The sequence below is a fragment of the Suillus plorans genome (genome assembly GCF_016647745.1).
Source record: "Suillus plorans strain S12 chromosome Unknown HD556scaffold_7, whole genome shotgun sequence".
Classification (NCBI taxonomy): Eukaryota; Fungi; Basidiomycota; class Agaricomycetes; order Boletales; family Suillaceae; genus Suillus; species Suillus plorans.
In genome coordinates this window covers 762,094-788,463 of record NW_024537391.1, presented here as the reverse complement: position 1 = coordinate 788,463, position 26,370 = coordinate 762,094, and the positions used below count along the sequence as shown (strand labels likewise).

Genomic DNA, 26,370 nt, shown 5'->3' with positions numbered 1-26,370 from the left:
GTCCTTGAAGAATGAGCGAGCGGTGGCAGATAAATGACAAAATTGGGTTAGCAAATAGGTTACGGTAATAGCAAGAGATCAATGAGCAGAATGCATACAATAAACGTACGAAAAACGGATAGAGGAAAAGAGACCGAATAAATTATGAGGGAGGGGGGAAGCGTATGTCGTTCATGGTATGGTCCTTTGCGCGGAGCTCTCTGAGTTTTAATTCAGCCACTAACGCGTCGACTCTCGAGCTTCAGATTCGCATCCATCGGGCACCATCTGGGCCAAGAAGGCGCGCGAAAAGCTCATCTCGATTGCCGACCCAGTGGAACTTCTCTTCTATTTCTTTTCCGTGACCTTCTTCGCCGTCAACCCAGGAAATCAGAAGCCCTTTCATCAAACCGGTTTTCTTCACGCCGCAGAGGTTCCCGCGAGGTATAATTAATTTGGCTTGTTGTGATGCGAGTGTTGTGAAGTATACTGTAGTAGTAGTCAGTGTGATTAGACCAGGCGCTGAAGTGTGGTGTGCAGGATATGCTGAGCATGGATCAGTTGTTGTAGCACAGCCTGGATTATTATAGGCGTACTATGTGTGTCTTCATCTCGTAAAGTTGCGGACGTCAGGCCGACCGTATTCACTTGTCCAGAAGAAAAGCGTTGTTTGCCTTCACTAAGCAGTGACTTGCCGTGCGCGATACGGGATCCCCACTTCTTCCAATCAACACCATCATTAGTTTGCATTTGGCTTCTGGATGATGCGTCGGGAGTCGGGATCGCCGAAAGATCGGCTTCGTTTGCGCTATTAGCACGAGGACTCGAAGAATGAGGCTTGCGCGGAGGCTTGATTTCCTCGCCCCTGGCAATCCTTTGTGTAATTATTTCTATAGCATAGTCGGCATCGGTGGGGGCATCAGCCAACGGACCGGGCAGTCTATTTCGCCACTTAACAAAATACGATGCAAATATACATTGAACACGAACCTGGCTCGAGCGCCTGGTGGTAGAGCAGCTAACACAGGAATGACATGCCAGAACAATAACCCGCAGCTGCCATATACAAGTTTTGCTAGGTAATGCGCGGGAATGATCAAGGTGCAGCAGGTTACAACAGCCAAAATCTTTCTAGGAGTCAAGCGCATGCCGAAGTGATCCCCAGAACTTACTCACGATTGCATATCTTCGGGAGACTGCTGGTCGTCTCCAAATGAAAACGCTAACAACGACGGATATTCGGTTAGTTAACAGCCCATCACGAATCACGGGGTACGTACTTTTTAATACGTTCGTGGATATCAGCGACAGTATTGAGAACGTGCAGGAGTTCTCGTTTGATGTCTTGCTCCTCTTGGGTATCACCATCGAGAACAGTAGCCGCTTCATCCTCGCCACCATCGCCAGTTAAACTCGTTTGAAGCACCCCTGTGTCCTTGGGAAGGGGCTTGGTTTTACTTTTTGCTGTGGGTCTGTGAGATTTGAGGAACTGAAATATATCCTTGGGTCCCAGTGAAGGTGCCGATAGGCGTTCCTGAACTTCGTCTCCGAACTCCCTGGCACGTTCAGAATCTTTTCTCCGCATCTGTAAAGATTCTAAAGTGGGATACGGGAAAAGTCTCCGGCTGAGCATCTCCCACAAAATTCCAAACATCATCGCCGGAAGAAGGAGATCATACAGCCATAGTCCCCAGAACGCCTGGATGTTGGTGAATATATCGATTTCCAAAAGTAACAGCCTGCTTACCGCGCAATATAGTCCGCTACGTTGTGGGTCCTTCCATAATGCTAAATTTGCCATGGAGAGGAAGAAAGTCTGGTAAGGAGGAACTACTGCGAGGAAAAAACGCTGGCTAGTAAGTTTCAGGCGCTTTAAAGAGAAGGATGGTGGTGGATGAGGCATTGGTGGAAGAGCTGGTAGTATATATTTCTGGAGAATTGAGATTTAATTTCTGTGATAACAGTAGCACTCACGATGGCAATATGTTCGGACCAGGAGGGATCCGCTTGTGCTGGAGGAATAGTGGATGGAAGAAGTGTAGGCGGCTCTGTTTGTTCAGAGATATTACGAGCAAATGGTCGTGGAGGGAGTGGGGGTGGTTTTGGTAACTGGGGAAGGTGGAGAGAGCTACTTGATGGCTTGGCCTTGATGTTACGCAAAGCACCTGGTAGTCTCACTTCCGTCACATACTTATTGGACCTCAGGATATACCACGCATCGAGTACGGCAAGAACTTACAGCAGAAAACAAGCGGAGATAACGTTCAATCTCTTCCTCATCGTATAGTTGACGAAGACGGGCCTCAGACATGCTTTGTTCTAAAGAACCCGACAAGTCTGATTGAGAACCGACAGGGCTAGGGGTCACGGTGGTGTCCAAATCTCCTATCACAGTAAAGACAGATGAGTCGTCATCGCCGGACGCTTCATAGACTGCTCGTTCACGAAGAGATGATGTGTCCGAAGTGGACACAGATGATGCATCACTAGACTGAGCGTTGGAATTGCTAGGAGATGACATGACCTTGAAAAGTGGATTGAATTTGAACGAGGGAATTGTCAGGTTGGTTTTTATGTAGTGATTACTCGGGACAATGCTCGGTATACATGTGTGTAGTGACCAGCGGCGCTAAACTTGATGGAAGGAACTTGTCATATGGAAGCACACAGCCACCGTGCATAACGGCGTGTCTGTGGCAGACTCAACAGCTACAAATTTCCCGCAAGTGCGTGATAAGCAAGCTCTTTCACAAACCAGACAGACCATAGGCGAATGAAGATACCCGTCCCTTCTAATACTAGTCCACAGGCATATTCTGCCACTATGGCAGCAGTACCGCGTAGTATTAACGACTTGTCGTCACCACATAATAAGGGCAACGGCACATGTTCCGTTCCGTTCCGCACCGTTTATCGGCATTGGGACCGCTACCTCGCCGCTCCGTTGAAAGAATGTCAACGCCTTACTGCTGCACTTGTTGCTCCATACATGTGCATGAACGACGGACGTATAGTGACCAAGGCATTCGAGCCGGCTCCCAAGGCTGGTCGGTCCACTATTGATTTCCCCGAGGCACAGTGCCTGTTATCATTGATAGTGTCCGTAATGTATCAGTCACGCTTGAAGCTTTTCATGACATCGACGTCTACAGCCATCATAAACTGGGTTCTTCGGTCAGGCCACACATCATGTCAATCATAGCATAGAGACCATCCCGAAGGTCAGTTACTACTTACTGCACTATCCAGCCTTACTTCACTTATGTAACAGCCAGTGTCAAGGAGATGGAAGCTAGGCGCCAAACAGCATTTGCTGAGGATAAGGTGATCACAGAGACGAAGAAGCTTGAAACGAAAAGGCTACCTCAGAAGATAACAAGTCCTCCTGAGTCTAGTTTCAAGTTTGGCTACTTCTGTAACAAAGTATCGCATGACCATCAAGGTTCTCGTATCTTCTTTGGTCTGCAACCTATCAGCTCAGCGTAGTTCCCGAGTCACACTGTAACACCCAGCGAGAATCTTGAACTCCATATGATCATTGTACTCAGTCGTCAGCTGCAGAGCACTCCACCACTTGAACATGTTTCACGCTGACATTTTCAGAGCTCCTATATAGTGGCTTGTGCAGATCCCCTTATTATACAACAAGCAGAGAAAATCGTGATAGAATAGTCATATCAATTCCATGAGACTTTTGTTTTTAGTGTCAATCACGTGTGTAATACCTCCTTGCCTCTTCGGTTACTGCTACATACAACGCGTCTACACTTCTTGCCCACAGATTATTCTATTTCTAGCTACTGCTGCCAGTGCACACCAAATTGGCACCTGAACGACAAGTAGAAGATTCTTACAAGTTCTTCCCTCCTCGCCGTCGTCGATGGGCATACTCACAGGCTGTACTGTAACGCACATCACATCCTCTATAGCCCATGTCGCCGCAGCACCCACTTCACTCTTTACCAACACAAATTTAAATCAAGACATACCCATACCATTGGGGATTTTTATCGGACTACTCGCATCTTTCGTCCAAAGCCTTGGTCTTGCGATCCAGCGTCGTAGCCATGTTCATAACTCGCAGCTTCAAGAACAAGACCAGAAAGTAGAACACCGTCGACCGTGAGTCATATATATCTTCTATAACTCAGTCTCCCCTTACATTTGTTAGATTATGGCTGATAGGATTCGGTGAGCCCCCTCAAACTTTGCTTATATTCGTTCCGCCGACCAACACAACCTCTGTCAGCTATCTTTTTGATATCTAATGTGTTTGGATCTTTCGTACAAATAGCATCTCTTCCGGTCGTCATACTGGCACCCCTGGGCGCCGTTTCTCTCCTTTGGAATGCCCTCTTCGCTAATCTCCTCCTTCGTCCACGAATGCTCCTGGGAACAGCTCTCATCGCTGGTGGCGCTGCCTTGATTGCTATCTATGGCATCGTTCCTGAAACCACGCGTAGTCTCGACGAATTAATGGCACTTTTCGCGCGTCCTGCATTTATAGGCTGGTTCTGTGCCGAAGGTTTCATCCTACTCGTGTGCCTTATCGTGGTGCGTGCCAGTCGCGACATATCGTTTTAATTGTACATATAGCATTCCTGCAGACCCACGGTATTGAATATTCTTACAAGAGACAACTGGAAGCCGCAGCCTATTCATTGTTGCAGGCCAACCATGACTCACCCCTGTCGTCTTCTTGCACCTCCGCGCATGGTTCTCCCACACCGCTACCTCCCACACGCATACAACAATCTAATCCATCCACTGGTCCAACTGAGGAACAAGTCAATGGCAGCTTTTCATCTGAGATAACACCACTGCTCGATCCAAAATCCGGCCGCCTTCCATCTACCAAATCTACCCTACACAATTCAAAGTCCTCATCACCGTTACGCGTACCACTTCCTGGCAGAACCCCGCTTCTTCTTGCCCTCGCATATGCTGCAGCTTCAGGGACGTTGTCTGGGCTTTGTTTGATTTTCGCAAAGTCTGGTGTTGAACTTCTTGTCCTCACATTCCGCGGCGTCAATCAATTTTTTAGATGGGAGGCATGGATTCTTGTTGGTGGACTCATTATTTTTGCTCTGGGACAACTTTGGTACCTTAATCGTGGTCTGAGGCTTGCAGATCCTGCATTTGTCTGCCCATGTGTGTCCTATTCCTTTGTATTTTTCCCGATAGTGCCATTAACACGGAGACTACCTAGCTGCCTTTTGTTTTTATAACTTTTCATCGATTATCAATGGCCTGGTTTACTTCGACCAGCTGGGACAACTCCCAGGGTGGCACCTTATCCTCGTCATAGTCGGCATGTTCGTTCTTCTTGCTGGGGTTTGGGCAGTCAGTGCCCAAGCCAACGTCGATGAATGCGATACAGCAACTGAATCTGACGTTGAAGACCAAGCAGTACTCAACAGCAGAAGCGCAACTCCCGAAACAAACCCCTCGCCACACTACCCTTCGTATGCAAGTACTGCCGTTGGTCCCCAGGGTTCATCTCTCTCTGGGTCAATTGCGCCTCCTATGGACCGCCGGGTGCGGTCGGAGGGCGCTGTTTTCCCCCAGAGCCCCGTCTCCTTGCACACCCTCAGCGCATCATCTTCACAGCTTTCACCTCCCTTTACAGCCCATCAGACAGGTATCTCCCCACCCCTACCAGGCACCTCCCGCTCATCACGTCAGCACCCCACCATTATCGATCCATCTGCATCTATGCGTACTATGGCCTCATCTTTACATCAGCAGCAATCATCGAGCGTATTGTCTCCTACGGGATTGACAATAGGTCTCTCACCAGTCAGCCCTGGATTCGGGCTTCTCCCTTCCACAAGAACTTCTAGGCGTATCAGTGGAGGACTTGGCTTTGCAGTTGTCGTCAATGAGACCATGTCTTTGGCTGATACTGCGGGTGGCCGGAGGTGGACTGTGAGTGAGGGACAAGGGAGACACTCGGAAGAAGCTCGGGACGGGAGAGTGTTGAGCGATCATCGCTCCGAACTCTTAGAGCAGGACGTGGAAGAGGGCGATGGCACTGCTGGTGAAACACGCAGAACGGGAAGGCAATGGATGTGGCTAAGAGACATTTTCTTGGGGCGGAACGCTAGACCTAGATAATTTATACCACACGGACTATATCATCATTATCCTGTCATTCCTTGAAGTCATTTGGGCTGCTAGTACTTTACCGAGTACACAATAAGTCCGTGGGATGTTATTAACAGACTGCAACCTATATTACAGTCTATATGTACTTATAGGGCCCCGGACTGGAATCAGGGGGAGCTCTTAAATAACTTCCTCCTTCACGATGACTACCGCCTGCGGACCACGCCGTTTATCCCTGATCGAATCTATTCCGATCTGAAATAATATTGTTAACAATTGTAAAAGACCGGTTTCGAGCTACTTACCCTTCCCTTAGTCTGAACAAACCTTAAACCAAGGTCTGTAAAATGATCCTCGTAATGCTTAGACACCATTTCAAAGAAACATGTTTTAGCTCTTTCATCTTCTCGAATACTCCGCCATTTCTTCTCCATGAGATAGAAGACGGTGGTTGCTGAGAGGGCTTTTATATCATCTCGTGTGAGACGTTGCAAATCAACCATGTGCCCGCATTCTGGGACAGGACACCACCAGCGGTTATCGGGGCCTGGTAATTCCGGGACTTGGGACAACTGGCGTGGGATGAGCTCTCCGAAATCAAGTAGGCGCTCGTCCACGGATTCATCCGAAGAATCAGAAGCAGTACTAGATGATTCCCGAGAGAAGTCTGACATATACGCATGTGCCCTAGCAGGATCGAGTTCATCTGAGGACGACGATGACGAGCCGGCTTCGTTGTCACGCCGGGCAGACGGCAGGGTTCGTCTGGTTTTGGCTTTGTCGATTTTACGGCGCACGATCTCGTTTGTCTTGCCAATGACAGGATTCCGCTCCACCATATTTCTGGTGTCCTCGCCATCTTCATCATCCTCATCATCTCCCTCTTCGCTGTCTGGTTCTGACTCCAGGTCCGGCTGATTCTGATGACCAATCGGCCAGCCCCAGATGACATTGTTGCGTGCAGCTTGCCATCTTGCTTTTCTGACTTCCTTTCTAAATGCGTTCCATGGTTTGAAAGGAAATATCCGCTTGCGCTTCACTTCGTTATCAGTAACGAACCATTCCGACTGGGCAGCAAATAGCCCTAGAATATCGCGCCTGTGTATTCGCCTTGGGTGACGGGGCAATTGAGTCTTGCCTTCATCGACATCGGAATCGGTAGAATCGTAGATGAGTCGCTCGTGCTCATCGCTGGCGGGATGAGCGAACCGTTCGAGGTATTGGGATACAAACCACTCAGGGGTCCGCTTTTCGAGCGGCGTTCGTCCCTCTCCAACGATCTTTGTCATGAGAGCAAGGAGCCGGTAACGCCAGAAGAAGTTCTCTGAGAGCTGAAAGGTGGAGACGTCCATTGTTGCAACTTCATAGGTGCGATTACTAAAGGAGAGTAAGGACGTGTCCAGAATCACATGTCATGATACCCACCGGTCTTTAGAGTGCCATAACAATCCATCCGGAAGTAGCTTGGCTAAATATTTTCGACCTTAGTCCTTCAAATTATACCGTATAGGCCTCCAAACGCACATGTCATATATAGAGCTGGGAAGTTCTTGAAACCCTGGATTTGCAACCTGAGCTCGAGTTCATCGTCTTCGGGTGGGCCCCCAAGATATTTATTTTTCCTATTAAATAGCTCTTCAAGCGTTATTGTATTGGGAGGGCGTTCCCCTGCACACATACTACGCGTGTTGGCACGCAGGTTGAGCTCTGCTTCCACTCGTTTGACGCCGACTTGAGATAGCCAAACGAGCGAACGTATACCAAGAATTCCACGAAAACAGAATTGTCGAGTGTCTACCTCTCCGGTACCTAGAGGTTGCTCAGATTCGTCGAGCCTTGTCAATAAGACTTAGCAAGATACACGTAGTACAAAGGGGCAGAAACGGTACCCAATAATCTCGTCGTTGTAAGCCAGCTGAAATGACTTCAGTACCAGTATCTTTCCTGCCTTGCTCTCGCATTCTGTACTGAGCACTTCTTCGTCACGATATGGACCAAAAGGAGGTCGGAGCAGCTCCTCGACTATTTTGCGCTGGGGCAGTGGCATGAGCAAACGACTGGCGAATTTGAGTTGCGCAAAAAACGCGCGAAACGCCTGCTGCTAGTAAATTAGCTGAGACCAAGCTGGGACATGCAACTAGTGAAATGTTGGATTCGGTTTGCGACCGGACTAGAATAAGTGCTAATTGAACAAGGTGTATTGGACTGGCACAAAAAAGGCAAGTCCGTGCAGTCCCCTTATTTGAAACCTCTTTCATCAACATTCACAACTACGAGCAAAGATGGCAGACTTTATCCAGGCACTTGACCCAGCGAAACTACTACTCGCAGAGACAGTAAGTAGTCCTTCAGTCCTTCTGTTGAGAAGGATTACTCATTACGCATTGCGTACTGCGCAGGCGCTGGCCTTCATAATCAGTCCTTTTACTGTCCCAGCATACAACTTGCCCATCTTCCTCTTCGGTTCGTATGTACAGGAGAGCAGCGACGCGGCACAGTCGCTGACTTTGGTAAGCATCGTCACTCCCATCGTACTTGGTGATTGGCATCTCAACAAAGAGCCAGTTTGCGGGCTTGTTGTCGTTTTCGATATTCTATGACGTACTGTGGATGATCAAGAATGAGCAAGGTGGCTTCCTTAGGTTCCTTACTGTCGTCCTTTTACTGTTGAAGGTGAGCAATTGAAATACTATTGTCGACGTTTAAATTGACTCTCATCGAGATACCAACCACTGGTGCTTTTTTGGTTGCCATGCGTCAACGCGGGGGACAGTTCCCGGGCCTCGGAACTGATATCCATGGTCCTACGGGTAAGTTAACCTTACAGAGTAATTACCCTCAGATCGTTCATGCTGTCATAGTTTGGTCCATGCCTGGGGGTTTCACCTCCGGTGGCCGGGATGGCTACCAGACGGTGGATGACGACACCCCACGTGCTCCCTCAAAAGTTAGCTCTGTTCCAGCACCACAGCCTGCCAACCAGTCCGGCGCATACCAGTCTGTTTGAAGATCAGTTGGAAACTTGGTGCTGAGGTGGTTTGACGCTGTGAATTATATGTTGTATGATGTTTGAAAATAGACATCTGATTTAGAATGTTTTTCTGCAAAATGATTTTGAAATCAGCGAGGCTAGGCGGGGCTAGTACTAAAGCATCGGTCTTGGCTCTGCCAGTGGTTATAGAGTGAGGTAATGTACCCTGTTCTTCCGAAGAGATGGGGTTAACACTGCGTTCCTTGACAACGCAATATAGGAATTTCCATCAGGAGCTTCCGTAAATTAGGAAGATGAGTGTGTGAATGGCATCTAGATCCACTAGTATGTCGATCCTCAGTTGACTCCAGGTTAACATCGTCCAGGTGTGGTGCAGCTTGCTTGCACCATCTCTAATTTACTGGCGTTGACCCACAACATTAGGTTAAGTTGAGGAGAAAGACAAGATGTCCCGCAGTTTATAAAACTAACTTTAAAGTGGACCGCCAAATGCCAGACGTAAGTAACGTCTACTCGAGGCGAAGTTGGACTAGTCCCCGCTTCAGCTTCATTTTTTTGACTTGTACTTCCATCTGAAACTTTGCACTTGGTGTGCATCTCATTCTTTTTTTAATTTTCGCTATTCGTTTCTCTCTCCATTCTTTACATCTGGCTGTATTCTCTTTGAAATGTCTTTGCTTCCGCCTCGACGACCAAGCGTTCAGGCACCTGCAGTAGCAGCGATTCCTATCACTGTCTTGCCAATTGGTATCGGTGAAAAGATGGTCAAGTCGCGTTACTCTGATATTTCTTTTAATCCGTATAAAACGTCGATCAAGTCTAGTTCGAGCGCCTGCATTAACGCGGCTCAGAGCAACACAATCGTAAACATTTCGAATACGAACCATTCCGGTAATAAGTTACAACCATTCCAGTATATCAAACTGAAATTCTAATATTCTTCTTTCCTCATCTCCTTTTTCTCCTTCCCCAGACGCCGCTCTCGCTAACGAGCTCGACTATATTACTGTATCAGCTCCACTCGATTCTCATTCTCAACCTCTCTCTTCTCCCCGTCCAGCGGATAAGGCTTCTCGTATCCTAGGAATTGCTCATCGTAAGTCCATGGAGCCTATTCCCGCCTCTACCCGGACCTCTATCGTATCAACTCGTTCAGCACCATCAACCCCAACACAACATGCCCCAACACTTCCTCTCACTTCTCTATATGTCGTCTCAGGACTTCCAAAGAGTCCTCATACATGGACTCTTGCTGACCCCGATGCCGTCCTTGGTTTATCTCACTCAGAGGGTGCGGTCGCCCGTTGGTGGAGGCCCGAGGTTCTCGGTAGCACTGTGAGCCCTGGTGCCGGTGGGGGCAAGAAAAAGAAGAAAGCAAACAAGGGGGAGAGTACCGAGATCCTCAAGGGCGCAGGTGCTCTGTCAAAAGCTGAAGTAGGAAAAATGTTATCAAAAGCGCTCAAGGCACGTTTCTATCGCGCGCTTCCTACCGCTACTGATCCTCTTCTCGTATAGCTCTCATTCACGCGTGAAGTTGAAATCATCGCGTCAACGCTTCAACCGGCGAGCACAATTCATACCTTTACATTTACCCTTCCTGCGCCTTCCACTCCCCTCGCGCCAGCACCTTCTGAAGTGGGTTTACTTCGCGCATCGGTCCTCACCGGAACGGATCGTTCTTCCGCAACCCCCACATTTTCCTTCCCTTACACTGATGACCCATTCCTCAATGCCCGTCCTTCATCAGCATACCTCGGTCCGCCCAGCGTCCTCTCACCTCCTCCAGCATCCCCGGCATCTCCCATGTTCGAAAAACAAGCGTCAGGTGGAAATGGCGCAACAGTTACTTACCACGGTGTCTGTCTGACGGTATGGAGTCACGCTGATGCTGAGAGAAGTTCGGCAATTCGTCGCACTCTCGAGGCAGGCCGTGCTCGCAAGGAGAGTGCGCAATCGTTAGTGACTACGCGGCTGAGAGCGTTGCGTTCTTCAAACCCTCCAGGGTCTTCCCAGTCCCCTGGAGATCCAGCCAGGAGAGCGAATAAAAAGGGTTTCAAAGGGCCTTGGTCGGGTACCGATGGTGAGACCGACGGTGAGGGTGCCGAAACTGATGCCGGTGCTGTCAGCGAAAGTGATTATGACGTGGCAAGTACCGTAGGTGGCCACGGCCCTGGTGAGAGTACCCTGTTCTTGCCTGGTGATACTGTATTTTGGCTCCCCTATGCACTCAGTACGTATATCTTTCGAGCTTCACATGGAAGATTTTGATTAGTTTGTTTATTTAGCGCTGGTGTCGCGTCACCCGATCTACGATCTCATGCGTGACTACCTAACCCTTTCTTGGGCTCGTTTCTCTAAAGATGTACAGTCACACACGCTGCAGATCTCCAAAATTCTAGCGCATCCCGCTCCACGCGCTGGTGATCTCATCAAGCTCGATGCTTCCTCCACGCCCATCCCCTTGACGCACTCTGCTTCCTCACAAAGTGATGACACAAACCTTGAGGTTATCGCGCGCTTCCCTGGCGGCTTGGACTTTGGCCGCGGTCTCGTCGACATCAATTTTACAATGTGGCCCCTGTTTAAGTGCCTGAACATCGACAACATTCTCACTATATGCGAGGTTCGTCGCGCTTGTGGGCACCTCATACCTGTTCCGTGCTGACCCGATTTCAGATTGCCCTGGCGCCGACAGGTCGTATTCTATTTTATTCTAGGCATCCCGCCATGCTCGGAGTGCGTTTTGATATTGGAGAATGCCCTATTGTAAAACTGACGAATTTTCAACGTAGATTGCAGTATGCACGATCAAGTACCTTGTCGAGCTGCGGGGTTGGTCTGGGATTGCCCTGCCTTCTGTCCACGCCCGAGACGCTAAGATCTATATCGACGACCCCGGACCATGGATTCTCGGGCTTGCCACTGAAGCGAGGTACAGCGTGCGTCCGAGTGCTGAGGTCTGCGTAGTTGACCTGTAAGTTATCTCATTGACTGCCAAGTACGAGAGGAGCTGAGGATAAACAGAGACATCAACTACCTGAGTTGTCCATCTCCTCCTCCCGGTGTAGTGTCTGCCAAGCAGCAACGAGACAAATATAGGCAGCGTCTTCTTATTGCATTCGAGCCGCACTATCATCCCGATCATAGCGTTCCTTCGTGAGTTCTATTCCTTCTTTGGTTCTGAATGCGAAGACCGAGGATATGGGCGCTATTTTTAGCGAATTCAAAGAAGCTTTCCCTGCGGGTCGATTCCGCCCTGTCTGCAAGATTCAGGCGAAACGCGGTGGTGAAACTGCCGCTGTCGCAGACACAATCAAGGCACCTGAGTGGTGGCATTCCACGCGGATTATTCAAGCATTTGACAGCGTGCTGCAGGATAAGGTCGGTTTTTTTGCATCTAGTTTTTTTATGACCAACCGTATGCTGATAACGTTGGCTCAGTTTAAGAAGCCTTCGTTCCTCAAGCGCATCTCCTCTTTTGGCGCAGCTCGACGCATACCCAAGCTCACTCCTGCCGAGCAGCACATTCAGTTATCCATTCGCAAGCGTGCGACTGCATTTGTTGATGCTCGTGATGACCTTGAGACAAAGATCGGACGTCTTTCTCGCCGTCTCAACTTCCTCATGACAGAAGCAGATTTATGGCGGGATAAGTTTGTCACGTTCGAGCAATACGCGGAGCGCTTGAGTGCCGAGGCTGGCCAGCTGCGTAGCAAGATCGGAAAGGAGCAAAGAGAGACAAAGCGCCTAAGTGGTTTGGTCCACCTCACAGCTGCCGAGAAGGCGAAATTGCAGACACGTAAGCATCGAATGAGAACCACCCACACCAATACTTACAAAGCTTTGTAGAGCTACACGATACAGAGGCTGCGCACAAGGAAGCTCTTGTTGAGCTGGAGCGCATGCGCGAGACCATGGAAAGGATGGAGGAAGAACGTGCGGAGATGGTTGCTGAGGTCGAGGCCCAGATTGAACGTGCACTTGCTTCCATGGCTGTCGACGTCGACGAGTCTGACTATGAAGGGGACCTCGCATCTCGTCCAGGGTCACGCATGTCGGTAGCGAGGTCTACCGCCAGTGGCTCACGCTCCCGCAGAACCAGTGACCCAACCAAGGACGGTTCGGTCGCTAGTGGATCAAGATTGCGCAGTTTCGGGACAGAATCCACCCTTGCGGAACAATACGAGAACGGCGATGAGACTCTTGTACACGGCAAAAGTGATCGTGAGACTGACACAATTGCGGAAGAGGACGAGACACCAGCGTCACCAAAGACAAAACGCTTCTCCGCAACTCAAGCTGAGTTGGTGCAAGATGGTATGATGGCCGTCGACGAGGGTATTAGCGAAAGGAGCGATAGAATCGCACAGAAAGTATTGCAGATCCAGCAGAAGGTGAAGTCTTTCGAATTGTTCTCTGCAACGCTAGAGCTAACTGAGATTTCAGCTTGAGACTGCACTGGCCTCAGAACGGGTTCAAGAATGGAAGAACAGGTCTGCTGCAGCTCATAGTTCCACGGAGGATGAACGAAGCAATGATTCTGATGCCGTTCCTGTTCGTGCACGTCCAGCCAAAGGAACGAGGCTTGTAAACAACCCTCCTGGTAAAGCAAGAAAGAGAACTCGTAGCAACACCGCATCCTCGACGCAAACCAGTACCATCACCCGTCGTTCAGTGGATACCATATCTTCTTCGGCTACCCCTCGCCGGGCAGCTTCTCCCCGGGCGGACCAGAGAATATCGCAGGTGGAACCCCAGGTAGAGAGCAGTGCTGATGAGGGCACTGTCGCTGGTTCCAATCAACCACTGCGTAAGATTGCCTCTGGGGCATCTCTATCTGCGCTTTCTCCTTCCGACACAGCAACACCCTCCACTCCTGCTCTTACGCCCGCTATCGGCTTCGTCACAGATGACTCGGACACTGAGTTCCAGAGTGCCTATTCTACAAGTCCTCGGGATAGCTACGTCAGCTTTGATGGCCGCCAAACACCTCTCTATCACGATTCTGACGATTCCATTGAATTTACCGATCAAAGCCGCGATTACGGGAAACAGGTTGCTTCTCAGCTCATAAAAGCACCTGTTAGAGAGCGAGTCACTAGTACAGGGACGGCAATTCTTCACACTCGAACTGCTTCTTAGGGAAGATACAGTCGTGTCGAAAAGGCGGGTCCTTGAACGGCACGCTTGACCGCAATCAGTCTAATTTTATATACCTATGGCCTATACCCACCTCTACATCACCATTATTGTCATTTTGGGTTGCCCATTCTCCCCACCACGCTCGTTGCTTTCTGATCATCATTTGTCGTATTTGTTCTATCGGATTTCATGCGTTTCAACTTCATTGCATATACAGAGATCTACTTGTGCATAGTACAGAATGCTAGAGAATACAGTCTTTACATTAAATCCAAAAATCTTTGCGATCTAATCATGAGTCCATTCTACGACGATTGTTGAAAGCTTTGACTACAGACGCGATTTGACCAAAGAACCAAGCCTGAGATGTTTTATCCGGTATGAATACGAATTTGTCATGTTCTTTTCCAGATTTGTGAGTGAAACGGATGCCAGTGTCTTCCACGGCAACACCCTGCACCATGGCCAGGGGGAGATCCCAATCAAGGCGGAGCTTTTTCGACCAAAATGAAAGAACTCGTGTCGAAGTCAGTAATATGACGTTGTCACTACCAGGAGAATCTATCACACAATCAGTTATGCTCAATAAAAAAAATACCAACATACCGATGTGTGCAACGTAGGCCTCTTTGCGGTATGCGCCATTGTCAAGATCCTTCATCCAATACTGACCCAAGGCTTCACGAGCAGAGAATGACTGGTAAACGGAGCTTAGTGTATGAGATGCAATGCTCAAGAAGGTTACTTGCCACCAAAATGCCATCCGATGGGACGTGTCTTGGCTGCGAACATGGTGGTATCAAGGGCAAATCGCGTGAAAAAGGTAACTACTTACCAGACGAACACGGTCTCGCTCTGGCTTGTCAAAAACAGTTGTTGTATTTCGGATCCCTTGAGAGGCGCACGATAAGCTATCCTTGTGTGACAAACATGACAAGACCGACCTTCGGATAAGTTGGACGCGAGGTCAAAGACCCCAACGGCCGGTTTGGTAACAACGCTATAGAACAAACAAGATAAATAAAACATACTGCGTAGTCTTTTTGACTTACCCCACAAGGCCCTTTCCAACGCCCTTGAAGAAGCCAAGTGCTCCTTCTGTTTCAGCACCTTGTATGGGTTTTGTCTGACAAGGCTCGATTAGACACAGCAACAGAAGGATCGAGTGGAAAAGACCTACAACGATCCCTTCCATTGCGCTAACAACACTACTGGCAAAGGCTTCGCCCCCTGCCGCAACACCGTAGCTGGCATTCAAGGTCAGTCGCTTACGCTTACTCAACAAAATTTACTCTCACATAGCATGGCGCGGGCGATTGCGCCGCTGATTCATTCTACGTTGAGCCTGGTACTCAGAATCAAAAGTTGCTGCAGATAGTCCTGGAAGATATCATAAGTGACGATTCATATGATCTAATTCAAATTTGGACCTTTGCCAACACTGCTGGTGAACTTGGTCATACTATCTGACAAGCCAAACACCGTTTTCTTCACAAAGCTAGCGGCACCCTGGTAGAGGATTAATTGAGATACTCCACGAGTGTTATTTGTCTCGTACCTTGGCAATTCCAATTCCTAGCTCCTTGTTGCCATGCATAACAACCCCATTGTATGGGGCATAGAAAATATCTGACACGCCAGAGCTTACGTTCGTGAAGAGCCCAACAGGATTTCCAATAAAATCGGCTGATCCGAGGATGCGGTATAGCTGACGGAGAACATCCTGACGGTAATGGTAAGTGATTCTAGCTTGCAGTTCAGGTAATGTCAGTCTCATGTCCTTGATGGCCAGTGCATTCAACTCCAACGGCGCGTCATTGATGTTACCCAAGGTCATTGTCAATGCATTTACGACAACAGCTAGAGGGTTGCGAATGCTGAGCCTGAAGGTAAATAATTAGTGCATGTATAGTTTGCAGACAAAGTTGAGGCGCAATTCGTACTTTTCTTCGCTGCTAACTCTTTCGGTGCGCATGAATGAGAGAGATAGTTGTATTGGTTGAAGTTCCAAAACTTCAAAGTACACAACTTGACCAGCGGTAGAAAGGTGAGGTTCTGGTATTTCTTCTGGATGTTGTATCAAAACACTGGTCCCGCATGTAAGCCGGAAGAAAGGCGGTATGATCGAATTCTACACTCACTCCTCAGTGTTCTCCTCCCATGAGATACCCTGGATTTGTGCAAGATCATATATGGCGAAAAGCAGATCTTCGTCTCCTTCAATGGTCAATGCCTGGAGGAGGATAGAGCAATACTTGACGAATAAGACACCGTGTTCTGAATTTACAGTCTCAGTGCAGTTTTGAAACTAAAAAAAGAAGTTTTGCTGACCTTGGTCTTTGAGCCAAATCACTGAACCCTGTATTGTCGGGAGAACTGCAACACCACTAGCTTCCTTGGATATCGGGCTAGGCTGGAGAATGACCGGGTACAGCGCATCATGCAGCTGGTTGTCTATCTGTAGTGAGCCACAGGACAGGTTCAAAGACTGTGCGACAGGGCTGTTGCTGTACTCGAACTTCAAAGACTCGATGGATGTATAAACAACTTCAACCATCCTGCGGTTAACCAACGATATTGCTATTCCTGCGAACTCCACGTTGAATGACAATATCGGAGAGACGTCTTCCATGATCGCCTCAAAACCTTCTGTGCTGCTGGTCATGGTGTCGGACCGTGACAGAGAGCTCGAACTGTGAAATTTCGGCTTGTAGAGGCTATGCTCAGCAACATATGGTGTGATGCGTAATATCTGTTGGTGTCCATCTGCTCTTACATCCAGCGAAACAGCACGGGTCCTTTTACGCTCCTAGGTTGCATATTAGTAACTAATCGGACTTGAGGAGAAGTGAAGGTACATAGAACTTGAATGGCATGAGAACACCAATTTCCATGATGTCCACAATGCGGGAAGCATCGTTTATCGTGAGTATGATCTTCTTTTCCCTGGCAGCAGGCTGGTCCCAGGCATATGGCATGCTTGAGCGAGGCCCTAACTTGTATCGTGGGGTGGTCGATTTTACCACGTCAGCATCACCACGTTTGGGATCCTGCGGAGTCAACATTGAGGTCGTATTTTCAGGTGTAAGGGAGTTGGGAGACACATACGCATTGTATCATGGAGACAGAGACATCGCTGTCGTTCTCAATGACAAAGGGCCACTTTTCCGTAGCAGACAGTATTACGAATATTGTGGACCCATCAATCATGACGTCAGCCTTCACTACATGCAAGTCACCGTCTGGGAGTCCGACGCGAAGGTGAACAGAACCTATGTCTTCGATGTTTATGGGTGCAGACCTGAGGCATTGTCAGGAAGGTACCAGAGACAACATAACCGGGATGTTACCACTGAGAATTGAGTCCAGGATATGCAATAGTAAGCATTTTCTCCCGGCTGACACGCATGATCTGCATTGGACAACGTTCACCTGGGTCGAGTATTGCGCGTCCTCTGGGCGGTGCGCCATGCTCGCGGAAGCATATGGGATCTGGCAGGTTGTTCTTGATGAGGAACCTTGGGGCGAGGGTTATGACCTTGGTAAGTTTGTATTTCCCCAATCCTTCAGTCCACGACAGTCCAATGTGGAACTCCTCTGCCTTTTGCCTTGAGGACGGTATAACCATCTCAGTTTCCGCAGAGGGGGCCTCTAGACTGAAGACCTAAAGGGTAACGTTTGAATCTAATAGACACAGCTTCCCGTCATTTGACTGTACCTTCGACCAGCCAGATTCACCGACTTTGAACACAAATGCTTGACCGTTGTCATAGGGGTGTGACAATACTGGTGAGACGATAAGTCCATCGTAAGAAGAAAAGTGTAAATACCCACAAAATGGAACTGGTTTGGATATGACATCTAGTGAACACGGTCAGTAAGCCATGGTAAATCGTTGACTGGAATTTACCGAGTCTAGTATCAGCGGCAATTTCGACAGGGGACATCGCTCGATGAGAGCGTGCAGCCTTCACAGCAAAAGGTAACCCCGTCTTGTTAATGACGAGATACGGGCAATATATCTGCACTTTGAAGGCACCGCCAGACTCAGGATAGCGTCTAGGAATATATATAAGTTGTAGAAGTGAAAAGGCAGGGGCATAGGACGAACACGTAGTTTAGACGTAAATCAAATTTACGATTACTCTGGTCCCGCAGACTTAAACGAGACTCTACTTCAAAGTCCGAATTCCGGTCAGTGTTGATGATGGCGAAGTCGCTGGGCTTGAAGACTAGTGTCTGCGTGAGTGAACGTACTCGGATGAGCCATTGGACTCACTCGTATCCTGGACTTCCGCATTCAATAGGATTAAATGACCTAATTCCACAGAATGCACAGGCATGACACCACCCTTTCTGAGGTAGCTTTTCCAATTTTGATTAGCGTCTTTGTCATATATTCGATACTGGATATTATAAGGCAGTAGGTTCTCAAGCTCGATTGGGGCACGGAGTTTGAGTTTAATTTTCGGTGGTTTACTGAACCGCAAAAAGGAACTAGTTAGTGGTGGGGATGCACAGAAACATAAAGACATTTTCACCGTGTTCCAGGCTCATTCGAGTCACTTTGTGCCCACGCTTGAAATCGGAAGGGAGCTTCTTGCTGGTCATTGTGAGGGCAACTTATTGTAAGACTCTTCTTGGTAATGAGGTCGTCAAAGCGTATGGAGGAGCACCATCTATACCCGAACCCCTCTTTGAAGGACTAATGAGCATGCTGCGCAAGTTTCGAGTGAATGTATACGCACGATCTGGTTGCAGTCGGATCCTGTTCTGAGTCACTGCTTCTATGGGCAGAGCGTAATCCTGGCCAGGGGCTGCAAACGATTAACCACCGAATCACAGGGGCTTTTCAGTACCGACCTATCTTTTCTAACGAGTAGACTGGATGTCCCGTATGATCTACCAGCATAAGTTCGAGTGGATAGAAGGTCTGATTCTCGACCAAATACGTGGAACGGAGCGTAACAATTTTTACGTTGTCTTCAACCGATACAACGCATAGCAAGCGATCAGCGTATTTCTCCATTCGAGGGCGAAGGGAGAAAGTAAATTCTCCTTCTCTGTCCACTGGTATACCTCTCAGCGCTTCCCATGGCTTGCCGACAATCTGTATGGCAATGTTGTGTTGTTCGGAGATTGAGACATGCTGCAAGAGCAAAGTAAAAACAGCACCACTGGAACGCACAAGTTTACTTGCCTCGCGCATTGTCTTCCAGTCATCAAACCTCCAGTCTATAGTTTGATCATTTGTAATTTTGATTGCACTGGCGTCCTTTGAGTCACGACTGGCATCATCGTCAGACCACACGAAGAGAGGGGATCCAGTGCGGTTCCTGATACGGTATGGTGCAAAGCTTCCGCGGGCCTTCTGTAGCAAGACTTGTCCTTCCTTACCCCACATATTGGCAGACGTGACAGCAAGCTCCACAAAGGCAGTACTGACGTTGAGGTCTAAACGTTCTTGCGCTGACACCGATACCTTGAATTCACTCGAGCGTTGATCTCGGCCAACCTAAAATATATAAATATTATCCTAATTCCTAATTTCAATAGACTCACGGAAAGAGTGAAGGCCCATGGATCAATTACTGCATATTTTACTCAGCACAAAGAGACATGAAAATGATGCCACTTACAAGGTTCCCAATGTGAATTTGACAAGTTCCAGTAGCTGATTTGGGTCGCAAGGGTAGCAGTGGCGTGAAGCTAATAGTGGATAATTAAATTATGAGACTAGCACGGGGCTGTTCTTTACGTACATCTCCAGACCAATCACGAGCACCGACGATAAATGGCTTGATCTTCAAGTGAAGCATAGGCTGTTCATGCATGTCGCCTATGAGAATCAGACGGAATCCATCAAATGATGCTTTTAGCTGAGAAGATATGTTAATAACCAAGCCAGTGAATCTTATCTCGACGGACCTGTTCCTTCGATACCAAAACGCGGGCCTCCCCGATAGCATATCTATGGCTTCTCGTGGCATTAGACCGTGATGCTTGACTGGCCCCCTCGTATGGTTGTGCGATCTTCGTGCTAGCAGTGCTAGTCACGGAAGAATTGTCTTGAGACTTGCCATAAAGGTCTACTGCTTTGCTAGCGATGGTGGTGATCAGCATGATATCTCGGTAGGAGGCTCGAAACACAATAGGTTTGACAGCAAGTTCCATGCTCGTCATCTGTTCTCGTGTTGATGATTGACTATCCATAGAAAAGGTTAAATCAACATCATCCAAGAAGCGTACAGTATCAGCATCGGCGCCCATGCGGATAAGCGACATCCCTAGTCGATTGACAGTCAACGCAAGAATACTCTACGCCATCATTCTTAGCACCGTGGTGATACAAAGAAAAAAGAACGCACTTGTTGTGACAGCAGGATTTGGTCAATGTACAACCTGAGCGCCTGGGAGTTCGCATCTTCGTCATTCTCTAGCACACTAACCGAGACATCGTGCAGATCAAGTCGGAAATCAAGTCGAGATTGCGGTGACTCGCGCTGAGACTCAGCCGTGGATGTGTGGTCACTGTCGATTGGGGCGTCCTGCTGAAACGCGCTCATAAAAAACTCCAATAATGCGATGACAGGCTCAATAGCCAGAATGACGTGTGGTGAATCCACAGTCAGAATGACCATTGAAGAGTTGCCTGACGTCGTGTAGAGAACCATGAATTGGTTACGGTCATGATCCGCCGCAGGTATGATTTCACGGAACTTGGACCCTCCTAGGCGGGTATTGCTCATTGTGAATGACTGCAGCACAACTTGTGCCTCCGCAGCACCATCAGATATCAATTTGTAGCGCAAGCTGCTACCATTGAGGGCAAAACGCGCTATGCCATGGTCTTCAAGATTTTCTTCGCGGGTCGCCAAACTATCGTACAAATGTAGCTTCACCATCTTGACAGAAGCGACCAGATCCACGGTCGTCCACGCGCGAATACCGTCAGCTACGTGGAGTTCGGGCTCGAGGTCCACTAGATGATGGCTGGTAGTACCGCCGCTGTCACTGCTACTCACGGGCGATGCTAACTCCAGTGCCTGGGCATTTCCTTCCGGTGAAGCGACCAAAACTTTGGGTATGGACTGCGCGAACTTCATGAGAAGAATGTATTGAGTCTGTGTCAAGTACAGCTTGACATCAGATATCTTCACTGCAATCTGATGTTTTCTCACTATTAGAAAGGCTATAACGGTAGAAAAAATGCGTTACCTGAGTGTCTGGAAGTTCACTCTCCTGCGATCGATCTATTCCACTAGTTTGAACCACATTCGCAATAATATCAATGTCGTCAACCATCTTGAGCATAGAGGATGCTCCATCATAAAAGATGTCGGACACTAGTTGAATACCACGTAAACTGGCAGTGATTTTACTAGTATCAGCCTCGTGTGAATTACGAGCGCTGATCTCTCCCAGTCGCATGACCAAGACGTCTTGCAGACGGCTAGGATCCGAAGGGAAAACAATGATTGGTGTCTTGACGGAGACGTCAAATTGCATTCTCTCCATCTCCGAAGCTCTCTGAACTGCAGCGTCACGCGCAGCATCATAAAGAACCTTGAGTTTTGCTAGCTTGGTGACGAAGAGATAAATGTCATGCAGAGGCTGCTCCAAAAAGTGGACTTTCAGAGATCCGACATTTAGAGAAAAAGTCGAGTTAAAGCCCAAGGTCGAGGTTTCTGCGGTATCAAGAGTTTGATAACGGAATTCTGCAAAGTTTTTGCCTTCGATCGACAATATCTGTTTGAATTGCGGCCTGGCAAGTTCCTTTGAGCGATCGTCACTTAACGCAAGGCTTCCTAAGCGACCCGTGATCCCCATCGTGCTCGCACGGAGGAGTAACTGGACGTCTGCTGTAGATAAAGAAAGAGTGGCCAAGCTATCGAGGTCGTTGAGGAGTAGAACTACATGTGACTGTGAGGGCGCTGCCGGTGGATCTGAATAAAAGACAGACCTTGCACACTATCAAGTCTGACAGATACTCTGATGGTTCCCGTGTCGTTAGCAGGCGGAGCTAACCCCTCTTCATCTAAGATAACGATCGCACTTGGAGTTGTATTCGCAGGCTGCTCTGGGCTTTGAGGAACAAACGTCGTCATGATGAAGTCATAAAGTGACACAACTGGTTCTGGTGCAGCGTGGAATATAAACGTGGATAGTTGGACATCAACACTTTGATCGATGCTTTCGTAGACGGTTGCAAATTCGGGCGAATTCTTCTGGACTCGTTTGTACGATATCTTCATGAGATCTTTAATGACCGAACCCGTGCTTTCTGAAGACATCAGTTGAATGGGATCTCCGGCGGCTTGCACGACGTTCATTGCCAGTGATCTGGAATACGTGTTATTGACTCGAGCTCAGAAAGGTTTGTACGCCGTACCTCAAATTGATATCCACATTCATATTGAATTTGAGAAGCGAGAACGCGAGTCGGAACTGCTGGAAGATGACTTCTCCAAGTGGTTTCTCATTACCGTCGTTACTAGACTTTGAGATAGCCCCACGAAGGGTATCAACTTCAAAATCAAGCTCAAAGATGTGTTGTCGGATTTCAGGATGCTAAAAAAAAGGTAAAAATACGGGACATGGAGGACGAACATGATCTACCTCGAGCGAGCCATCACTTGCTTCAAAGAACAAATCATCTCTGTGCGTCGATGCAGATTCGCTGTCGACTCCATCATGATCATCTACATTGTATTCTGTGTCAACAGGTCCAAATAGACCACCCGGCAAAGGCAACGCAAGTGGTGCAGTGTCGATGTGCATCTGGGGAGGTTTCTGGTCGCCGCCTTCATCAAAGTTTGGGATCGCAACATCTATAATGCGCATTAAAGACTTGTACTTGGCGTCGGAGATGTTCACTTGAAGACTGGGCAATTTTCCGGAAATTTTGAATCGAGCGAGATTAACAGCGGACGGTACAATGGAGTTCTGCACCAGCAAATTGATGTTTATGCGTTCCAGTAGATGGAGAGTGTCGCTCTTCTCAGAAGTGAGAGCATCACGACAAGCTTGCAGGTCGTTGCCTAAGACAAACTGCACGATAACATTAGACTTGTTTATGCTATCCTGGCGTGGGCTAACCTGAGCTGCCTGGAGTTTGAGCAACATCTTATCATACATTAGGGACTCTAATCTCTTGTAGTCGTCCTCGCTGTACGGCTGGTTCCGTTTTGCATGTATCTCTCGCAGAGCACCTTTATCGGCCAAATCGCTCTCGACAGCTATGTGGCCAGCATCGATCACGAGATGACTACATTGGTGCGTGGTGACGCTAAAGTAACAAGTCAGTTTGGTAACTTCGATACTACAGGTTCGGAGAACGCACTCTTCTGGAATGATGATAATGGGTGAGTTCATATCCAGTTGAAGATCAATGGTTTTATGAGTTTGCAAGGCATACTCTAAACCAGCCCGAGTTTCCTTTCGTAAGCCCTCTAGTGTCTGGCTTGCTACGTTCTTGGAGTGAAAGTATGATATCTTTTGTCTGAGTGATCCCAAAGAGCACTTACTAATAAAGCTTCGACTGATTCCAACTGGCTCTCGGGTGGGCGAAAGAACTTGAAAATGGCTTCGACATACCCCCTGTGATAAATTATTTCCATGTGACGCATGCGGGCTGTGAGCGCAGTGTCGGCACGTTCATCGAGAGGATTGCTCTCAAATTTCACGAAGAAAAACGGATCTTCAGCTTCCCCGTGCTCAATAGCCTTGGCACCTTCTGCTACCGGGGTCTTGACTCGAACTATCTGTCGATACAGTGTATTCTTGGTCGTCCCATCAAAAACACTAAATCCTCTCAAGGATACAGATGCCTCAAAATTGTCCGGTCTTTGGATGACTTCGGCACGAAACGAGTCGAAAACCGTGGAGATAACCTCGGTAGCTTTCCCGCTCGGATCAACCTTCAGTGCAAATGACCCCTTCTTGAGTTCCGCAACCACTCGAGCCTTGAGGGCATCTCGGGGTGCCTCGAACGAATCGACAATGGCCGATTTCTCATCGTAATCAAGCACGTCATAGAGCTGCCTGCGTTGCTCCTCTGTCATTTCACCTCCAAAAGCGGGGTCGTCTTTCGGCTGATCTGCCTGGGACCCCCAGAGCCAGGATCGCCAACCACCAGACTGTTGTTGCTGTTGTGTAGCACGGTCTTCCTCAAGCCTTTTCCTTTGCTCCATGTCCTTTCGTAGATGGGAACGGGCAATCGACCTGTAGAAGCGGATGTCCTCATATGACAACTTACATTCTAATGCATTGAGCAACGCAGTGTCCTGAAAAGCATAATCGTACGTTTCATAACGTGGAACAAAAGAAAACGTACGGATTCGCGTAATGAATTGACCGTCTTCTTCTCGAATAACTCGACATATTTGTTACGGTCGTCTCGACGTTCCGCAAAGTATGCCCAAGTCCATTTACGACGTCGGTCGTGCACACCATCTAAAATCGCCCGGGAAGCAAAGCGTAGCAATGCCCTTGCTCGGTTTGCTTTGAACTCCTCGTCGCTTGGGCGAAGTTTCCTGTACTGGGTGGAGAATATACGATTAATATCAGCATCGCCTAGTCCAAAATGTTTTTACCTGATGCTGACGGAGGTAGACGTGATACATGTCAGCCAAAGATATGGCATCTCGATATTGGTTGTCATCAAAGGCGATACCGATCTCATCAAACAGCAACTGTACGTCGAAGTGTGGTGTGTTCTTATCAAGCTTGTGGTTCATAACAATCTGATGGACGGTCATATATTGAACGCGCCTAGTAGCTGTTGGCAACTTACTCTTCCCTCACCCGATACCGGGCTGAGAATGAATTGATGGGAGGACTGGTGATCCTTTTGTGATATCTAGCTAGGAGGTCAAATCTGATGGTGTGAAATAGAATCAAACTAACCATGGCAATAAACTTCTCTTTGGCTGCAGACAGGGGCAGCCCTGCCATACTTTGCGAGTCTGTATCAAAATACACCGCTAGTGATTCCAGTCTAGCCAACTAAAAGAATCCAAGCTCAGTGGTGCCACCCATCACTTCGTCTAGCTGCCTACCTTGTGTATTGCACCGGCAGTGCTTTCTATGAAAGCCGGTTGCCATTCCTCGTTGACCGACACCGCTGTGAAACCTGCCAACGTGATGCCCGCGGCGAAAGGATGCTAATAGTGTATGTCATATAATGAATTCCGAGGTGCGTGTGTCCTACGTACGCCAGGAACGCTCATATTGTCTTCATACCGTATGTGAATGTTCTTTACGGTCACCTGCAAGTTGTTGATTATCTTAGCCGTTAATGAAGCCCAGAGACCCTGTGACTGCGGGGATTCCTCTGGAACAGCGATTATCATCTGACGGTCACACCATACCAATGTAGCAATAGCAAACCTAAGGAAACTCCCACTTGACCACGCATATGCAAAAGTTCTGCATTTTCCAACCGCTCAAGTTTGGCGGCCTGTGCTCGCTGTGCTTCCTCCTCCGGATCTATGTTTGTTTGCGGAGAGGGCACAACAAGCAGATACACATCTTCAATCAGTATCTCGACAGGCTGGTTGCCGAGGTTCATCCAATGGAGAGACAGTGTGAATGTCCCGAGGTGGCCTGAAGAGGGGCCTGGGTGAGTTCACGTAATGTCATTGACGCGTGATAGTACCTTCGAGAACATCGACTGGGAGTCTGAATTTATCCAAGGCGCCCTTCTTGAGGCGTAAGTTGCGTAGCGTTAATTGACCTGGAGTTGAATCAAAATCGCCATATGGACGAGCGGCGAGTCAACGCTACCTTGCCCAATGCCGTAGTTCACTTGATTCATATCAAGGTTCTCGACATACGGGGCGAGTATCCTATTGAACAACTAGACGAGACGCGATTATATTCAAGGATATGTGGAGCTGGAATTTCTTGATGACGCACCACATTCAAGACTTCTTTTCCGGGGTCCAGCCACCACATTGTGGGGATGGTTGATGGTATCGACTTATACTGATATCAGATTAAAATACACCTGAATTTTTCTGTAGTTGGACCTGAGTTACTAGTGAGAGATGAAGGTCGTTTTGTGCCAGACTTCACCGCGCGGAACGAAGAGGGTAGGGGGCACACTTACTAAATTTGGAAAATATTACATCAACTCATTAAACACG

The 26,370-nt window shown here is 48.3% G+C and overlaps 6 protein-coding genes across 6 annotated transcripts; 3 read left to right on the top strand and 3 right to left on the bottom strand.

Moving 5' to 3' along the window:
- Positions 1 to 114: 114 nt before the first annotated feature.
- On the bottom strand, positions 115 to 2,626 carry HD556DRAFT_896021 (uncharacterized protein). The gene is made up of 7 exons (XM_041311975.1): positions 2,219 to 2,626; positions 1,954 to 2,169; positions 1,260 to 1,909; positions 1,156 to 1,201; positions 970 to 1,106; positions 576 to 919; positions 115 to 525 (listed from the first exon to the last, which is right to left on the bottom strand). Exons 1-7 carry the CDS (start codon positions 2,498 to 2,500, stop codon positions 242 to 244), a joined length of 1,959 nt encoding a protein of 652 aa, XP_041165103.1. The 5' UTR covers positions 2,501 to 2,626; the 3' UTR covers positions 115 to 241.
- A 1,233-nt stretch (positions 2,627 to 3,859) lies between these two features.
- On the top strand, positions 3,860 to 6,096 carry HD556DRAFT_1229513 (uncharacterized protein; the record flags this gene model as incomplete). The annotated part of the gene is made up of 5 exons (XM_041297285.1): positions 3,860 to 4,101; positions 4,151 to 4,170; positions 4,229 to 4,533; positions 4,587 to 5,130; positions 5,189 to 6,096. The coding sequence occupies 5 exons, from the start codon at positions 3,860 to 3,862 to the stop codon at positions 6,094 to 6,096; spliced, it is 2,019 nt and encodes a 672-aa protein (XP_041165102.1).
- An 85-nt stretch (positions 6,097 to 6,181) lies between these two features.
- On the bottom strand, positions 6,182 to 7,963 carry HD556DRAFT_896009 (uncharacterized protein). The gene is made up of 4 exons (XM_041311974.1): positions 7,612 to 7,963; positions 7,513 to 7,555; positions 6,393 to 7,464; positions 6,182 to 6,342 (listed from the first exon to the last, which is right to left on the bottom strand). The coding sequence occupies exons 1-4, from the start codon at positions 7,763 to 7,765 to the stop codon at positions 6,268 to 6,270; spliced, it is 1,344 nt and encodes a 447-aa protein (XP_041165101.1). The 5' UTR covers positions 7,766 to 7,963; the 3' UTR covers positions 6,182 to 6,267.
- Positions 7,964 to 8,324: 361 nt separating this feature from the next.
- On the top strand, positions 8,325 to 8,830 carry HD556DRAFT_1338851 (uncharacterized protein). The gene is made up of 3 exons (XM_041302011.1): positions 8,325 to 8,423; positions 8,487 to 8,597; positions 8,653 to 8,830. Exons 1-3 carry the CDS (start codon positions 8,370 to 8,372, stop codon positions 8,770 to 8,772), a joined length of 285 nt encoding a protein of 94 aa, XP_041165100.1. The 5' UTR covers positions 8,325 to 8,369; the 3' UTR covers positions 8,773 to 8,830.
- A 1,127-nt stretch (positions 8,831 to 9,957) lies between these two features.
- HD556DRAFT_1338845 (DENN domain-containing protein) lies at positions 9,958 to 14,500 on the top strand. Its single transcript, XM_041302010.1, has 10 exons — positions 9,958 to 10,543; positions 10,595 to 11,309; positions 11,365 to 11,702; positions 11,756 to 11,815; positions 11,872 to 12,053; positions 12,104 to 12,235; positions 12,298 to 12,460; positions 12,521 to 12,878; positions 12,929 to 13,473; positions 13,526 to 14,500. The coding sequence occupies exons 1-10, from the start codon at positions 10,184 to 10,186 to the stop codon at positions 14,219 to 14,221; spliced, it is 3,549 nt and encodes a 1,182-aa protein (XP_041165099.1). The 5' UTR covers positions 9,958 to 10,183; the 3' UTR covers positions 14,222 to 14,500.
- On the bottom strand, positions 14,501 to 26,323 carry HD556DRAFT_1517778 (vacuolar protein sorting-associated protein 13). Its single transcript, XM_041309099.1, has 47 exons — positions 26,141 to 26,323; positions 26,009 to 26,081; positions 25,881 to 25,958; positions 25,613 to 25,828; positions 25,438 to 25,556; positions 25,282 to 25,386; positions 25,130 to 25,228; positions 25,017 to 25,082; positions 24,817 to 24,966; positions 24,558 to 24,761; positions 23,749 to 24,507; positions 23,565 to 23,695; positions 23,321 to 23,510; positions 22,841 to 23,272; positions 22,614 to 22,792; positions 22,185 to 22,564; positions 21,440 to 22,134; positions 20,590 to 21,387; positions 20,150 to 20,539; positions 19,984 to 20,100; positions 19,861 to 19,930; positions 19,784 to 19,812; positions 19,422 to 19,736; positions 19,085 to 19,370; positions 18,970 to 19,038; positions 18,763 to 18,916; positions 18,501 to 18,700; positions 18,333 to 18,453; positions 18,132 to 18,280; positions 18,056 to 18,082; positions 17,940 to 18,007; positions 17,572 to 17,885; positions 17,330 to 17,522; positions 17,080 to 17,271; positions 16,553 to 17,030; positions 16,363 to 16,498; positions 16,165 to 16,308; positions 15,780 to 16,104; positions 15,652 to 15,730; positions 15,520 to 15,601; positions 15,402 to 15,468; positions 15,274 to 15,347; positions 15,166 to 15,221; positions 15,057 to 15,112; positions 14,971 to 15,003; positions 14,828 to 14,918; positions 14,501 to 14,782 (listed from the first exon to the last, which is right to left on the bottom strand). The coding sequence occupies exons 1-47, from the start codon at positions 26,177 to 26,179 to the stop codon at positions 14,514 to 14,516; spliced, it is 9,297 nt and encodes a 3,098-aa protein (XP_041165098.1). The 5' UTR covers positions 26,180 to 26,323; the 3' UTR covers positions 14,501 to 14,513.
- Between the last annotated feature and the right edge of the window lie 47 nt (positions 26,324 to 26,370).

Coding starts and splice junctions, on each gene's coding strand:
- HD556DRAFT_896021 (XM_041311975.1), bottom strand. CDS start 2,500: ATGTCATCTCCTAGCAATTCCAACGCTCAGTCTAGTGATGCATCATCT. Junction 2,170..2,218: donor ATCTCCGCTTGTTTTCTGCT/GTAAGTTCTTGC, acceptor AGGTCCAATAAG/TATGTGACGGAAGTGAGACT. Junction 920..969: donor CCACCAGGCGCTCGAGCCAG/GTTCGTGTTCAA, acceptor GTGGCGAAATAG/ACTGCCCGGTCCGTTGGCTG.
- HD556DRAFT_1517778 (XM_041309099.1), bottom strand. CDS start 26,179: ATGTGGTGGCTGGACCCCGGAAAAGAAGTCTTGAATGTG. Junction 16,309..16,362: donor TGGGAGGAGAACACTGAGGA/GTGAGTGTAGAA, acceptor ATGCGGGACCAG/TGTTTTGATACAACATCCAG. Junction 15,222..15,273: donor GTTGGAAAGGGCCTTGTGGG/GTAAGTCAAAAA, acceptor TTTGTTCTATAG/CGTTGTTACCAAACCGGCCG.
- HD556DRAFT_896009 (XM_041311974.1), bottom strand. CDS start 7,765: ATGTGTGCAGGGGAACGCCCTCCCAATACAATAACGCTTGAAGAGCTA. Junction 7,556..7,611: donor CCCAGCTCTATATATGACAT/GTGCGTTTGGAG, acceptor GAAAATATTTAG/CCAAGCTACTTCCGGATGGA. Junction 7,465..7,512: donor TTATGGCACTCTAAAGACCG/GTGGGTATCATG, acceptor ACTCTCCTTTAG/TAATCGCACCTATGAAGTTG.
- HD556DRAFT_1338845 (XM_041302010.1), top strand. CDS start 10,184: ATGGAGCCTATTCCCGCCTCTACCCGGACCTCTATCGTATCAACTCGT. Junction 11,816..11,871: donor GGCATCCCGCCATGCTCGGA/GTGCGTTTTGAT, acceptor TTTTCAACGTAG/ATTGCAGTATGCACGATCAA. Junction 13,474..13,525: donor TATTGCAGATCCAGCAGAAG/GTGAAGTCTTTC, acceptor CTGAGATTTCAG/CTTGAGACTGCACTGGCCTC.
- HD556DRAFT_1338851 (XM_041302011.1), top strand. CDS start 8,370: ATGGCAGACTTTATCCAGGCACTTGACCCAGCGAAACTACTACTCGCA. Junction 8,424..8,486: donor AACTACTACTCGCAGAGACA/GTAAGTAGTCCT, acceptor CGTACTGCGCAG/GCGCTGGCCTTCATAATCAG. Junction 8,598..8,652: donor CGGCACAGTCGCTGACTTTG/GTAAGCATCGTC, acceptor ACAAAGAGCCAG/TTTGCGGGCTTGTTGTCGTT.